At 46.1% G+C, this 12,254-nt stretch overlaps 1 protein-coding gene across 2 annotated transcripts in view; it reads right to left on the bottom strand.

Moving 5' to 3' along the window:
* EXT2 (exostosin glycosyltransferase 2) overlaps nt 1-12,254 on the bottom strand; it is a 154,483-nt gene that overhangs the window by 7,150 nt on the left and 135,079 nt on the right. The window contains exon 14 of one of the 2 annotated variants that reach the window (XM_077862969.1): nt 5,952-6,707. The exons of the other annotated variant lie outside the window; for it this stretch is intronic. Within the exon in view, the coding sequence (XP_077719095.1) occupies nt 6,569-6,707 (139 nt within the window). The 3' untranslated portion in view covers nt 5,952-6,568. Of the gene's footprint in view, nt 1-5,951; nt 6,708-12,254 lie in introns of those variants that run through there. 2 annotated transcript variants of the gene reach the window in all.

Genomic DNA, 12,254 nt, shown 5'->3' with positions numbered 1-12,254 from the left:
CATGCAGGGAGCCCGATGCGGGACTCGATCCCGAGTCCCCAGGGCTGTAGGCGGCACTAAACCACTGAGCCACCGGGGCTGCCCAGGCTTCTTAGTTTTTAAAGGAAGAGAATCTTTAGGAGTCAGCAGACTAAAAATACTTGAGTGAAAATTTACTTTCTCTTGGTCTCTTCTCTGAAAGTGAATTAAATTTTGTTGGCACAATTTTCTTCATTAACAGACTTCAGGTTCAGTTTGTCTACAAAAAGATTTCTCTACTGACTTACCAGGCTAATCCATCCTGAGGAGCAGATGCTCTTCAGGCCAAGTTCTGATAAAGCTGTGTCCTGCCCATAATCTCACTGGGTACTTTTGATGTGTTGTCAGAGCCTGAAGGAGGCAGAAATCACTCCTTAGGAAGTCCTAACTCAGAAGGTTTCCTAGTTCTCAGACCTAGACACAGCATGTGATACGCTGCACTGGACTGCCAGATGTTTCCTTTCTAATCCAATGTTGTCCTAGGTCAACCTCTCCAGTAAGATGGTGTGGCCATGGGACTAAAAGGAGCATCAATCTGATATTCATCCTTATAACTTCTGAAGAAAGGCCAAGATACAATTAGCAAGTGGAAGATGCTATGAGAAGGGGGGGGGGGGGGGAATCCCTGCATCTCCCAAGAACTGGAGAAGATGGTGTTAATGGAATCCTCATTTGGCCAAGTTGTCAATACGTTGAGCCAAACTGGTGACAAGAATAAAGCTGTTAGAAGAGAAGTTATTGGGACTATATCCAGAAAACAAGAACAGAGAGTAGGCACAGGGTAGGCAGAAGGGAAGAGATGAAGTAACCCTTCAGGATCTACTAGAGAAAGACTATTGGAAATCCTATAGGAGCTGCTGCCACCAATGCACAATTTTTGTTAATTACCTCAATTGTGGCTGTTATCCCCTTAATGAGAAACACAACTTTACTTCTAAGCAGGCAGTGAGGCTGGCAGAAAGCTGAAACCTGAAAATCAGCAGATACAGGGCTGCATACAGACCTTACTATTGAAATTAAGCCACATCCAAAACACAGGGGTAGGACTCCAAATAGCTTCAGACAGCAGCCAGCCATGCAGGGCCCTCACCAGGCACCGGATGGACGCTCTCTGGACTCGTCAAGAGGCCCAGATCCCAAATGCTCATTTCAATAACATAAGAAAATAAACATGGGGCTTATTTATAGCACAGGAAAGGGACTGGGGCAAAAGAACCACTCATTTGGTAATCCACCCTGACGGGGCCAGATAGGATCCAGACCCCCAGGCTCTCTGGTAACAGGGTGAGCAGAAATAGGGGCCGGAAAAGGGCCGGCTGCCAGCATCACCAGGTATAACCTTGTAAAGGCCTTGGTTAAGAGAAGGGGAAAAGATCTCATACATCATTCCATCTTACCATCCCGGGCCTAAGTGCTCTTGCTACCTTGTTTCTGGTTGAAGAAATGAAGGGACAGGAGTGGACTCTCTCAAGGCCAAGGGAGTCTGAGTTCAAGGGAAGGTGCTATGAGAAGAGGAAATGAAAATATCCTTGTATCCTCCAGGGACCAGAGAAGATGGTGTTAACAGTCTTCATTTACAGCTAGGATAAAACGTATGTGTTGAGTCCCAGGCCACTGACCGGCTCCCACCATCTTACACACCTCAAGAACTCCCGCCAGAATTGGAGCGCCTGGAACTCAGAACAGTATCTTATTCAACTCTCTATTTCCTAGACCTGGCACAGAGTCTAGCAAAAAGTGTATTTTGATGAATGAATGATTAGAAAACCCTAATGACTGAATAAATGCTCTCTTATCCCACCTGGGTCAGTAACTAGCCAGTTGTCCTTCAGTTGGCATTGCCAGAAAGTGAGATGCTCCTTGAGTTTATTCTTGGGCATAATTTCTAGTGATATAAGTTGGTGGCTATAAATAAAAGCCCACATAGACATATTCTGAAGGGAAGACTCTTATGGTGGCTTCCAAAGGAAAACCCTCTATACAGAGTGGCTGGTGGTTTGGGGCTAAGACATATGGATTCCAGTCCCTGCTCTGTTGGCAGCTCTCACCCCATGTGCAGCTCCTGAGAGGTTGCAGACAAGATGGAGCTTTGCTGAGAAGCCTCTAGTAGACACAGCTGCCCGAGAGCTCTCAAGAGCCACGCAAGCATCCTTCCCCTTCCTCCTCTTCTGCCTGACAGCTCTGTACCCTTTAGGGGGACCGGGAAGAAATGCAACCAGGGGCCCAACCAGTGGGGAGTAGAAAAAAAAAAAGAAAAAACTACCCTGGAAAGGTTGTAAATTTGTGGAAGCAAAATACCGACACAGATGCTTGGTGACTCAACTGTTTCTTGAGAATGAAAGAGGCCTGGAAAGTTGGGAGGGAGGAAGGGAGGGAGGGAGGGCCCCCCCCCCCCCGAGGGCCCCCCTCCGTCCTGTGTCGGCAGCAGTGGTGAGCCTGAAATGAAAAAGCCATGGCACAAAGGTACCTGTGCAGACCCACAGCCCTCCCTGGGAACCTGGAAGTCACAAAGCCTGAGGCTGAAATCCCTGACAAGTCCATCCAACTTTGACAAAGGTGGATGAGAGGCTGTGGGCTGAATTTAGAATGTTCCCGCCATAAAGGAAGGCGAAACCTTAAAACTGAGAGGACAGTCCTGCCTAACTTTGCTCCACCAGGAGGTCGATGAAGCCTGTTCACAGATTATCAGGCCGTGCTTGGTTGGTTGGCACAACGGAGCCACAAGCTGTACCCGATTTTACTCAGACACAGGAAATGGTGGGTATCTAAGCCCTGGAACAGGAGCCCCAGAGCTTAGAACTGAGCAGGGCTGAGGTGAGTAGACCGGCCCCTCGGTTTCATTTGCCTGCAGGCCCTGCAGTGGAAAGCTCAAGTTGCTTCCAGAGTCTTCCTGGATGGCAGCTGCCTGCCAATACAGTGAGCACTCCTGCCAGAACACCTCCTCAGGAAATGGCCGAAGAGGCTTCGGGCCAGTTTTGCACTCTGTCCCCGCCTCTCTGTGCCAGGGCTGCTTGGGGAGCAGCCTGCTGCAGCTGCTTCTGCTGCAACAGGCTACCTGGGCCACAAGAGACGGGAAAGGGAGCCTACCCCAAAAGAAGCTAACAGCCCCAGAGCAAGGGGGACCCATCAGGCTCAGGATGGGTGGCTGATGGGAGACCTCTAATAGCCCAAACCTCTCCCTCCCAGCTGGGCTCCCATGGGACCCTCTGACTGGCCAGCCATGAAGTGTCACCAGACTTGAGCCACTTTCCAAGTGGCCTCTGCCTTCAGCTACCTCTTAATTCTACTGTCAAAGGGTCTTGAATGTTACCCCAGCAATCACAACTTTAGAATCTGTGGCTAGGAACCTGTACCTCTCAGTGGTAGGAACATTCCTGCCAGAGACCATCCCAGGAGCTGCTGGGGGCACACAATTATTAGTGGCTCCTTCGGCAAATGACAGTGAAGAGGCAGCTTGCCCTTTCCGGCTCCCAGTCCTGGTCAGCACACACCAGTATGATGCTCACTCCCTTTCAAAGACAGTGGAGAAACTAGCCCCCAAAACCACAAGTTGGCAGCACAGTTGGAAGTACATAAGGCCTTGGCAGAGAAGCCAGGTAGTCGGAGTCTTGAACTTCATGACACTGAGTATGGAGAAGAGACAGTATCGTATCGCATCATTTGCAGGAAAGAACCAGAGGTTCTGAGAACAGAAGTTGTTATTTTCCTCTAACTTTCCTTGAGAAGGAGGTTCTTGCCTAAACACGTGTAAGGCTTGCTAAATACACGAGATAAGAATATTAAGAACTATGTGATGGTAACCAGTGAAAAAGTGTTTCCAACCTGCATTCCAAGCTGGCTCATCCCAATTAGGTCCCTGGGGGCAAAGGCAAGTGACTCAGTGCACATTTGGGCCAGGGCCAGGGCCAGCTCAGGTTCATCTTCTGTACAGGCCAGCAGGATGCAATTTCTTAAAAAAGATTTCTTAATCTAAAACCAGCTGTTGTCTGTTGTAGGCCAGAACATGACATTTTAATTAGCATTATTGTTCCGCTTCTGAAACCAGGCTCTATGGCATCCCAAGGGCAGATGATCCCAGCCCAAGCTTATGGGTGAGGCTTGCTGGTGAGCAGCTTAGAAATACAGAGAAGGGCGTGGAGTCCCCAGCCCCCTCGGAATCCATGAATCATGACTGCTTGCTATATTCCTGCCCTGAATTTCTCCTTGTGACCTGCACCACCTGTCTGTCCATAGGTAGAAACTTTGAGGTTTCAAGTGCCTGGGATATAAATACTCATTCCATACTGCAAGTCGTTTCATGCTATGTTGCTGGATCTAATCCGCAATACTTCTGGGGGTTGTGAGGCGCCTTACATGGAGTTTTAATGCCCTGAGAAGTCCAGTGACTCCTAAGAAGGTGACAAAGTCCTACTAACACAGCTACCAGGGGCTCCCAATCATCTTGGATTGAAGTGTTCCTCTTCCAAAACCAAAGGGCTAACAGAGTTTTTAAAAAGAAAAGAGAAAGAAAACATTTGTCCTCAGAGAGGGAAACCTGGATTACACACCAGCCACTAAGGCAGTGGATTCAGTGACGTGAATAAGAGCAGAAAATCTCAGGGGGTGAGGCTGAGGGGACGACACGCATACAACGTTGGCACCGTTCTCAGCTGCCAGCAGGGATTTAAATGTGAGGACCAACCCCACCACCCACCCTGAATCTTGGAAAACAAGCTAGGGAAGGAGGGCAGTACTCACTGTCTGTGACAACAGAAAGCCCCTTCTCTTGGTTTCTATCCTACCACCCCCAGGATTATGACTATGAGACTCAGTGCCTTCCCGTGTCCCCTCCTGGCCAGAATATAATTATTCAAATCAACAGTATTTATTGGGCACCAGTGTTTGAATGCAGCACGGTGGACATATCACAGCTTCCGTGTCCACACCTACAGCCTCGACGGGGAGATGGCATTTCGTCCTTTCTAACACAACAGTCCAATGTTCTCACATCTCATTGTGAGAGAAGATGAAACTCTCATGATTCCTGTTTTTCAATTCTGCTACTTCTTGAAGTTTGTTTTGACCTCTCAAAGTCTATGGGAACACGTCTGAAGTGACTCTTGTTAAAACTACGAGTTTAAAATCTATAGCATAGTAACTATTCACCTTCGTGTCACTCGAGAACAATGGGTGGTGTATTAGTGACTTCGACTGGCACACAGCTAGGTTTCAGTAATTATAACCATATTCCAAGCAAATTGTTATGTATTTTGTGTTCTGGGGACATATGTTATGGCTAAAGCCCAAACTGTGGCTAATCTTAATATTAGAGCCAGATAAATCTGGTTCGAATCCATAACATCTAACATTTGCCAGAGTAGATTTGTTCATCAACGGGGCTTAAAGAGGTATAATTCACACATGTGCAGTATTACTAAATGCTGAAATTTAACGATTTAAATATACCGGCAACTATTGCAAAGCAGTTGTTATAGTCGCATTTAACATTAGCCAGAACCTCCCTGGCTAACATTAAGTTTACATCGAAAGAATGAGGGAAATTTTGGCATCCCCTTGGGGTGGGGGTCACAACTCCCTCGACATTTACAACATGGCACCAGCTAGAGCATCAGAGTATGGCTAGTAGAGGCCCTGTGCTTTCCCAGAGAACACCTATAAAAAAATCCACTCATCTAATCAAGAAGCAAACAGATTCCCTTGGAGGTTTTCGAAGACATCTTCTCTTAGAATGTTTATGGTTTGGGGATGTTCTACTTGATGCACATGACACCAGATATTTATCCTGGCTCCATATCCTCCCAGACACGGACGGTAGACTGGAATTAACCAGAAGATGGAGGTAAATATATTTAAAAAAAAAAAAAAAAAGAAAGAAAGAAAATAAGAAAAAAAAATTTCTTGGATTACCAATAATCAGCATTTAACACATAGTATAAAAAGGAATAAAAAATTATTTTAATCATATCAAAAAGCCAAACCAAAGAGGAATGGTTCATGGAACTTACAGGATCCCAATTCAGTACTCGGTCCTCTGCCTACACATGGGTCCAGTGTCCCAGGACCCAGGGCATATGTCAAATCCCACTAAGATGTTGGGATTTTGCACCAAAATCTTGGTTTGACTTTTCCTCCTAAGAACTCAATTGATTTGAAGTAGCTAAAGGTAAGCTATGTACGTGGCTCCCCAAATCTAATATGGCCAGTAGGTTGGTCTTCTCCAGTCTTAGGGGCAGTGACTTCTCCTCTAAGATTGTCCTATTGGAATTGCAAACAAAGGGCACCTGAGATTGAGAGCATGCCACAAAGACTTCCATTTGGCATATTCAACAAGAGCCCATTGGAGGTGATAAAAAACACTAGAACAGGGTGTGCACCACTCAAGGTGCTTAGATGTTCTCTTTAGGTTCCGGTTCTGGTAGAAGCAGGTTAGGTGTCACAGTCCAGCACGTCAATTGAAGATCCCCCACACCCTGATATCAGAGTGTCAGGGAGGCTGTGCTCTCCTCCTCCGTCCAAGCTTAACATTCAGGACCCCCGCCAGGGGCCTGTTTCATAAGCTGCCGATGTTGGGGAAGCTCTTTAGTTTCTCAGGAAAGTCATCTTTGTACAGGACAGGGTCTGCTCGGTGCTCCACCACCTTAAGAGGCATTGTTCCAAAGACTGAAGCAAACTTGTTGATGCACTCAGACCTGAGGGGTTTGGGGAGGGGAGGCAGGTGATGGATGAGAGGGGAAGGGGGAGGAAAACAGAAAACGTTCAAGAGGCTGACAGATGAGAGCAAAACACATCCTATTCAGCATCAACAAAAGACATTCAAGCATCCTCAGGCTGCTCCCAGGTTCTTGTAAAAGGTAGGGAGGGTATGGGCAGAAGAAGGGATCTGGGGGAGCTGTGACTATTGTTCAGGGGGAGAGAGTGAACCAGGGATGCTGTCTGGAGGACATGGGCCCACAGAGGTCAGAAGAACTCTTCCCCTCCCCCACAAATTCCAGTCATTCTTCCCCCTCTGTACAAGCAGGCCTCAAACCAAGGTGGATTAGCTGCCAACCATTCTTAACCCCGTCTCCGCCAGCTAAAGAGAAGGCAAAGGCTGGAGAGGAAAAAGGCACCTGGATCTGAGCTTCAGCGAGGACCGTACACCTGGAGCAAGGAAAGGTAAAAGAAGGTAATGGGCAGTGAGCCTCACCTCCAAACAATAAACCCTGCACTCATTCAACCAATTTATTCACGGTGATCCTAGAACTGCTGGCCAGCTGAGAGCTGGCACCCAGTTCCCTTGTCAGAACGTGTAGGGACATGGGGCTCAGTGATAGAACAGGCCATAGGCTCTGCAGGAGGGGAGCCGGGGGTGCCCCTGCCGCCATACCACCCCCTGAAGCCGGTGAGCAGCCTCCTCCGAGGTGAGCAGGTTAGGCAGGCTGGTGGGAAATGGTTCTGGTCAATCAGGCCAACTGAGTGTGACAGCTGGGAGGACGCTCCAGCATCCAGACCAGAGGGGAAAAACAAGCCTGCAAACATGGCTTTTGAAGTGAAGGGGACCTCCAGGATGGATTTCAGAAGGGTCAGTACTGTCTCCCCTCAAGTTGGGCCCAGGCAGCTGAGAGCTACAGTAAGATCAAACCCATTAGGCAGAACCATTAACCCAAGAGGGGCTGGATTTCAAGACACAGATGGGAAGTCTCCTCTGTCTTGAGATACTGGAAGCCTTGTTTCAAATTATTTTAATCCACAAGTTTTTGAATCTTTGGAGCTTGAGGAAGAAATCAATTAATAAAGAAGCCAGTCATCAATTCTCTTCTCTTGGTCATTATGTTTCTAAAAGAATGTGTTACCGTGTCATTCGAAGCTCTTCTGGCTAATAATACCACTGTCCAGCACCACAAAGCGACAACTACTATGTATCATAGTTCCAGGCTATGTTACAAATGCCCTATGTAGATCAGGAACCCACTCCACCAACCAAAAATGCCACAGGGTAGGTCCTATGATCATTCCAATTTTACACTGGGAAGACTGAGGCACAGAGAAGCTAAGGAACACATCCAAAGGTCAGATAACATCAATAAAAGGCAGAGCCAAAGCCAGGCAGTCTGGCTCCTGAGACTAAAAAATCTTAATTATGAGATGATATAAATGTATTTATGAACATAATTCCAGAGTCCAAATGGAGAGGCTGGAAATTAACCACTGTTGAGTACCTACTATGTGCCAGACAATTTAAAAATATGATTTCATTGATTCTTTAAGGCAGCCCCCTTGAGGTAAACCAAGGGCTGGTTTACAGTAGATTCCTATTAAGGGCCGAGCAGTGAAAGCTGAGGCCCAAGGCCCCAGAGTGGAAATGATGCAAGAGCTGGGTCTCTACACAAGGCCCCAGAGTGGAAATGATGCAAGAGCTGGGTCTCTACACTGGCAGGAGAGCCTTTGTGCTTTCCATCACACTACCATAACTCGCAGGTAAGGGACTTTCCCTCCTGCTGGCAGTCTTGTGAGACTCAGGAGGTGGGCGTCCAAGGGGATCCCAGGAAAGTTGGAGGAATCTCCACAAAGCAAGTACTGAGCAAGCACAGCGACTTCCCTCTCCTCCAAGTAGAGGGTCAAGGTGGCGGCAAAGTCAGTCTCTCCAAGGTCTTACTTTCAGGAGCTGTTCTGCCAATAAACATGTACGGATTCTTCCAGTTTCCGGTCATCACGCCCGTAGACTCTGGCCAGCAAAGCCCAGCCTCGCCCAGCACAGGTACCAGTGAGCACACATTAAAGAACCGTGGCTCTTGGCAGAGGACAGTGACTCCACAGCCCGTTGGAGAGTACCGAGGACAATGCCCCCTCTATACCTAGATCTGCCAACAGGGCCGAGCCACAGGCAAGAGGCCACTGGGGGCTCAGGCCAGCTGACTTGTTGACAGCTGCCCCTGGCTAACCCAGGCCTCCTGAGTGCTTCTTTCTCTCCACACAGCCACTGGAGAAGCCGCTGGCCACTGAGTGGTAAAGGTCCTTAACTCTCCTGCCAGGTACTAACAGGGTTTCCCACTCTCTTTTCACACAAGAGATCTAGGCTGGGCAACAGGTTGGGGTAGATGGTGATTTTGGCTGGTTGCTGGAGGCTCACCTGAGTTGTTCCATCAGGGATCCAGCCATCTCGTCAGTAAATGCTCCCTGGGTTGGTTTTCTAATCTAGTATGAACAGGCTCAGAAATGCCAATGTCTACCTCTGAAGTGCTGGAAGTGTCTGGGGGAGAAAGGACTAACGGTTTTCTGTTTTCCTTGTAAACACATACAATTACCTAAAGTAACCTGGAGCCTTTAGGACTGTGCTGGAGGAAACTGGAAGGAAACTAATGTTGCCCAGCATCGTGCTACAGGCTTTCCAATATTATTACTGCATTCATCTCCAGCACATAACACAGTGTTCGGTACAAAGACGCTCAATAGGTATTTGTTGAACCCATGAATGGACACTGTAAGTTTGATAGATGTTAATATATCTATTTTAGGTGATGAAAAGACCAGAGTTCAGGATAAGGCAAATCAGTTTTTCTAAGTCAGACAGCTACTAAATGGCAAACCCATAATTTGAACAAAGATGGGACTGATTCAAAATACAATGTTCCTTTTCTTAAGAGCAGCACTGTCTGCCATATTGCCTTAGCCTGGTGAAGCTACTGGTCAAAATGAACAGTTACAAAGTCTTCTGGTTTTCTGGTTTGTAAAGAATTAACAGTAGATCCTGGAAATGTCTGCTGGGCAGTAAGAGCTACTCTCAGACACAAACGCGATTTCTGCTTCAAGACCCCAAATATGAGAATAAATAAACTTATTAAACCATAAGACCTAACAGAAGGTCATAACTTGCAACGCGGTTAACTTCTTTCACTGTTTTGTGCAAAATGTGAATTCTGGAAAGCGAACCATTAAAAAAAAAAAAACCCACAACCCAGCAAATGAACAATTCTTCAGTTGTAACTCCATCTCTTGGTCTACCCAAGATGGCTTAAATCATACCTTCCTCCCTCCCGATTTAAGTGCCTCATTTAATCATTTAGTGATTCAATCTTTAATCCAAATAGTTTTGCTCCCAGTTTCTGATTTCAAGACTGATTTCCTCCGTTCCCTCTCAAATTTCTCCAAAGAGTATTCTACATTCACTAACTCCACTTCCTCACCACAGACTCACACTCCATAACCCTTAAGCCCCATCACTTCCTGGCATTATTTTTTTCAAGGTCACCACTGACCATTCATGTCAAAGACCTTTTCCCAGTCTGCGTGTTCCTTGCTCCTCCCTTGCTTCTGTGCACTGCAGACCGTGGTTCTCTCATGGCCTCACCGTGGCTGCTTCTGTTCTCAGTTACTCGTTCTGCTTCCTAAATGTCAGTTTCTCAAGATTCTGTCCTTGCCTTTTCTCCAGTCAATGGCCACCCCTGGGCAGATGTCTTTTCAATATCTACCTTTGTTTTCATCTTCTTCCTGAAGTCTAGTTCCACATTTCCAAATGCTTGCTCCGTATCTACATCTCCACATCTGCCTTATTGCTCTCCAACTTCAGCCATGATTCAAATCTCCTCCTGTCCTCATTAATCACACTGCTGAAGGTGCAACCATCCACACCGCCTCCTCCTTTAACTGGTGTCTCCTCCAAACTATATCATTCACACTGCTGACGGTACTATCATTCTTCCTGACTTAACATCTATGCTCCCACCGTCAATTCTCTCCCCATAACCTCAAGTTCTAGCATATCCTCCTTTGCGGAGAAAAAAAAATCTCTTACAATTCAATCCATCCCTTCCTTCCTACATGCAATTTAGTTCAAGCTTTCCAAATTTGTTTTCTTCAATTCCTTCATCTCCATTCCATTCTGTACACTACTTCCAAATGAATCTCAAAACAATACTCTGATCAAGCTCCCCTGTTCAAAAACCTTCAATGGTGTACCAGAGCCTAAAGAAGCAAGTTCAAACTCCTTCACTGGGTAGTTCTTTAGGGTATGGCACCAACAGGCCAGAATTCTACACTCTAGCCAGACTGGACTCCTAACTGTTTGCCAGATACACCTTCATCCTGCTGACTGGAATCTTCAAGCACCCAGTCTCCCCTGCCTGGGATCTCCTCTTCTTGCCCAGGGATCCTAATGATCTTTAAAGGCTGACTTCAAGAGCCATCTTTTACAAAATTATTCCTAGTAACCGACCTAGCGAGAAGTCATTTCTCTTTCCTCCAATCAATTATAACATTTGGAGCCTCCCTTATGGCACTTATCACATATAGCTTTGGATTGTTACACACACACACACTTACACGTGTGTGCATATATTTGTCGTTGTTAATTATAAACTCTGACAGAATCCAATTCAAGCCTAACAACATCTGGGCAGTCACCTAATCTATTTTCAAAAGCCTATTCCCAAGAGGAAGCCCCCACCTCTCCCTTAGATACTTTCTTCAATGTTTAATAATAATAATATCTAACTTAAATCTCTCTCACTGCATGTTAAGTCTCTTTACATCTGCTATCTCGGTGGTGCTCCAGAATTGTTGTTTGGCTTTAGCATGAACTTCCAGGCCATTACCAGGCCAACTTTTCTTCCTAAAATTTCTATCTTATACCATATAACCTCACCATTTTCACTCAGCCCAATCAATTATTCAATTGCTTCACGCTATGAATTCTCCCAAACACAAAGAATGGAGGTAGGTTTAATAATAATTTCAAGTACTCCAATATAACCATAATTGGGGTCTCTTCTAAATGAGCTGTGACAGTTACTATCGCTGCCCTTGGCTATGTAATTCCTATGATACTAGTGACAGATGTTTCCAAAATCACAATAATGTATTATTTCACATGACAGTTGATAAAAGTCATGTCATTTGGGTAAGATATTTATATATGAAAGGGTAAAGGATTATTTAGAGGATAAGAATAAAAAATAAGGAGAAAAATGCATTATAGAAGAACCCAGGCCAAGTGAAACAATCTTTTTGTACAAAAAATCCTCCAGGCATTAAGGACTTTAACATGGCTGATACACTTCAGAAATGGATGCTGCAAGAAGATCCATCTGAGCCCTCTGGAAACCCAAACTAGATATCTTATTCCAAAAGGCTACTCTCACACTCTCTGAGTGCACTCTGGTCCCTTGACAACAGTGCACCTGGATGTCCAAGCTTGCTGACCCATGTAAGGAGAATTAGGTTTGGTTCAGGAGATGCCAAGCTGGGGGACCTGTGGGATA

This window comes from Canis aureus, chromosome 21, assembly GCF_053574225.1.
Source record: "Canis aureus isolate CA01 chromosome 21, VMU_Caureus_v.1.0, whole genome shotgun sequence".
Lineage (NCBI taxonomy): Eukaryota > Metazoa > Chordata > Mammalia > Carnivora > Canidae > Canis > Canis aureus.
This window is presented reverse-complemented; position numbering and strand designations above follow the sequence as displayed.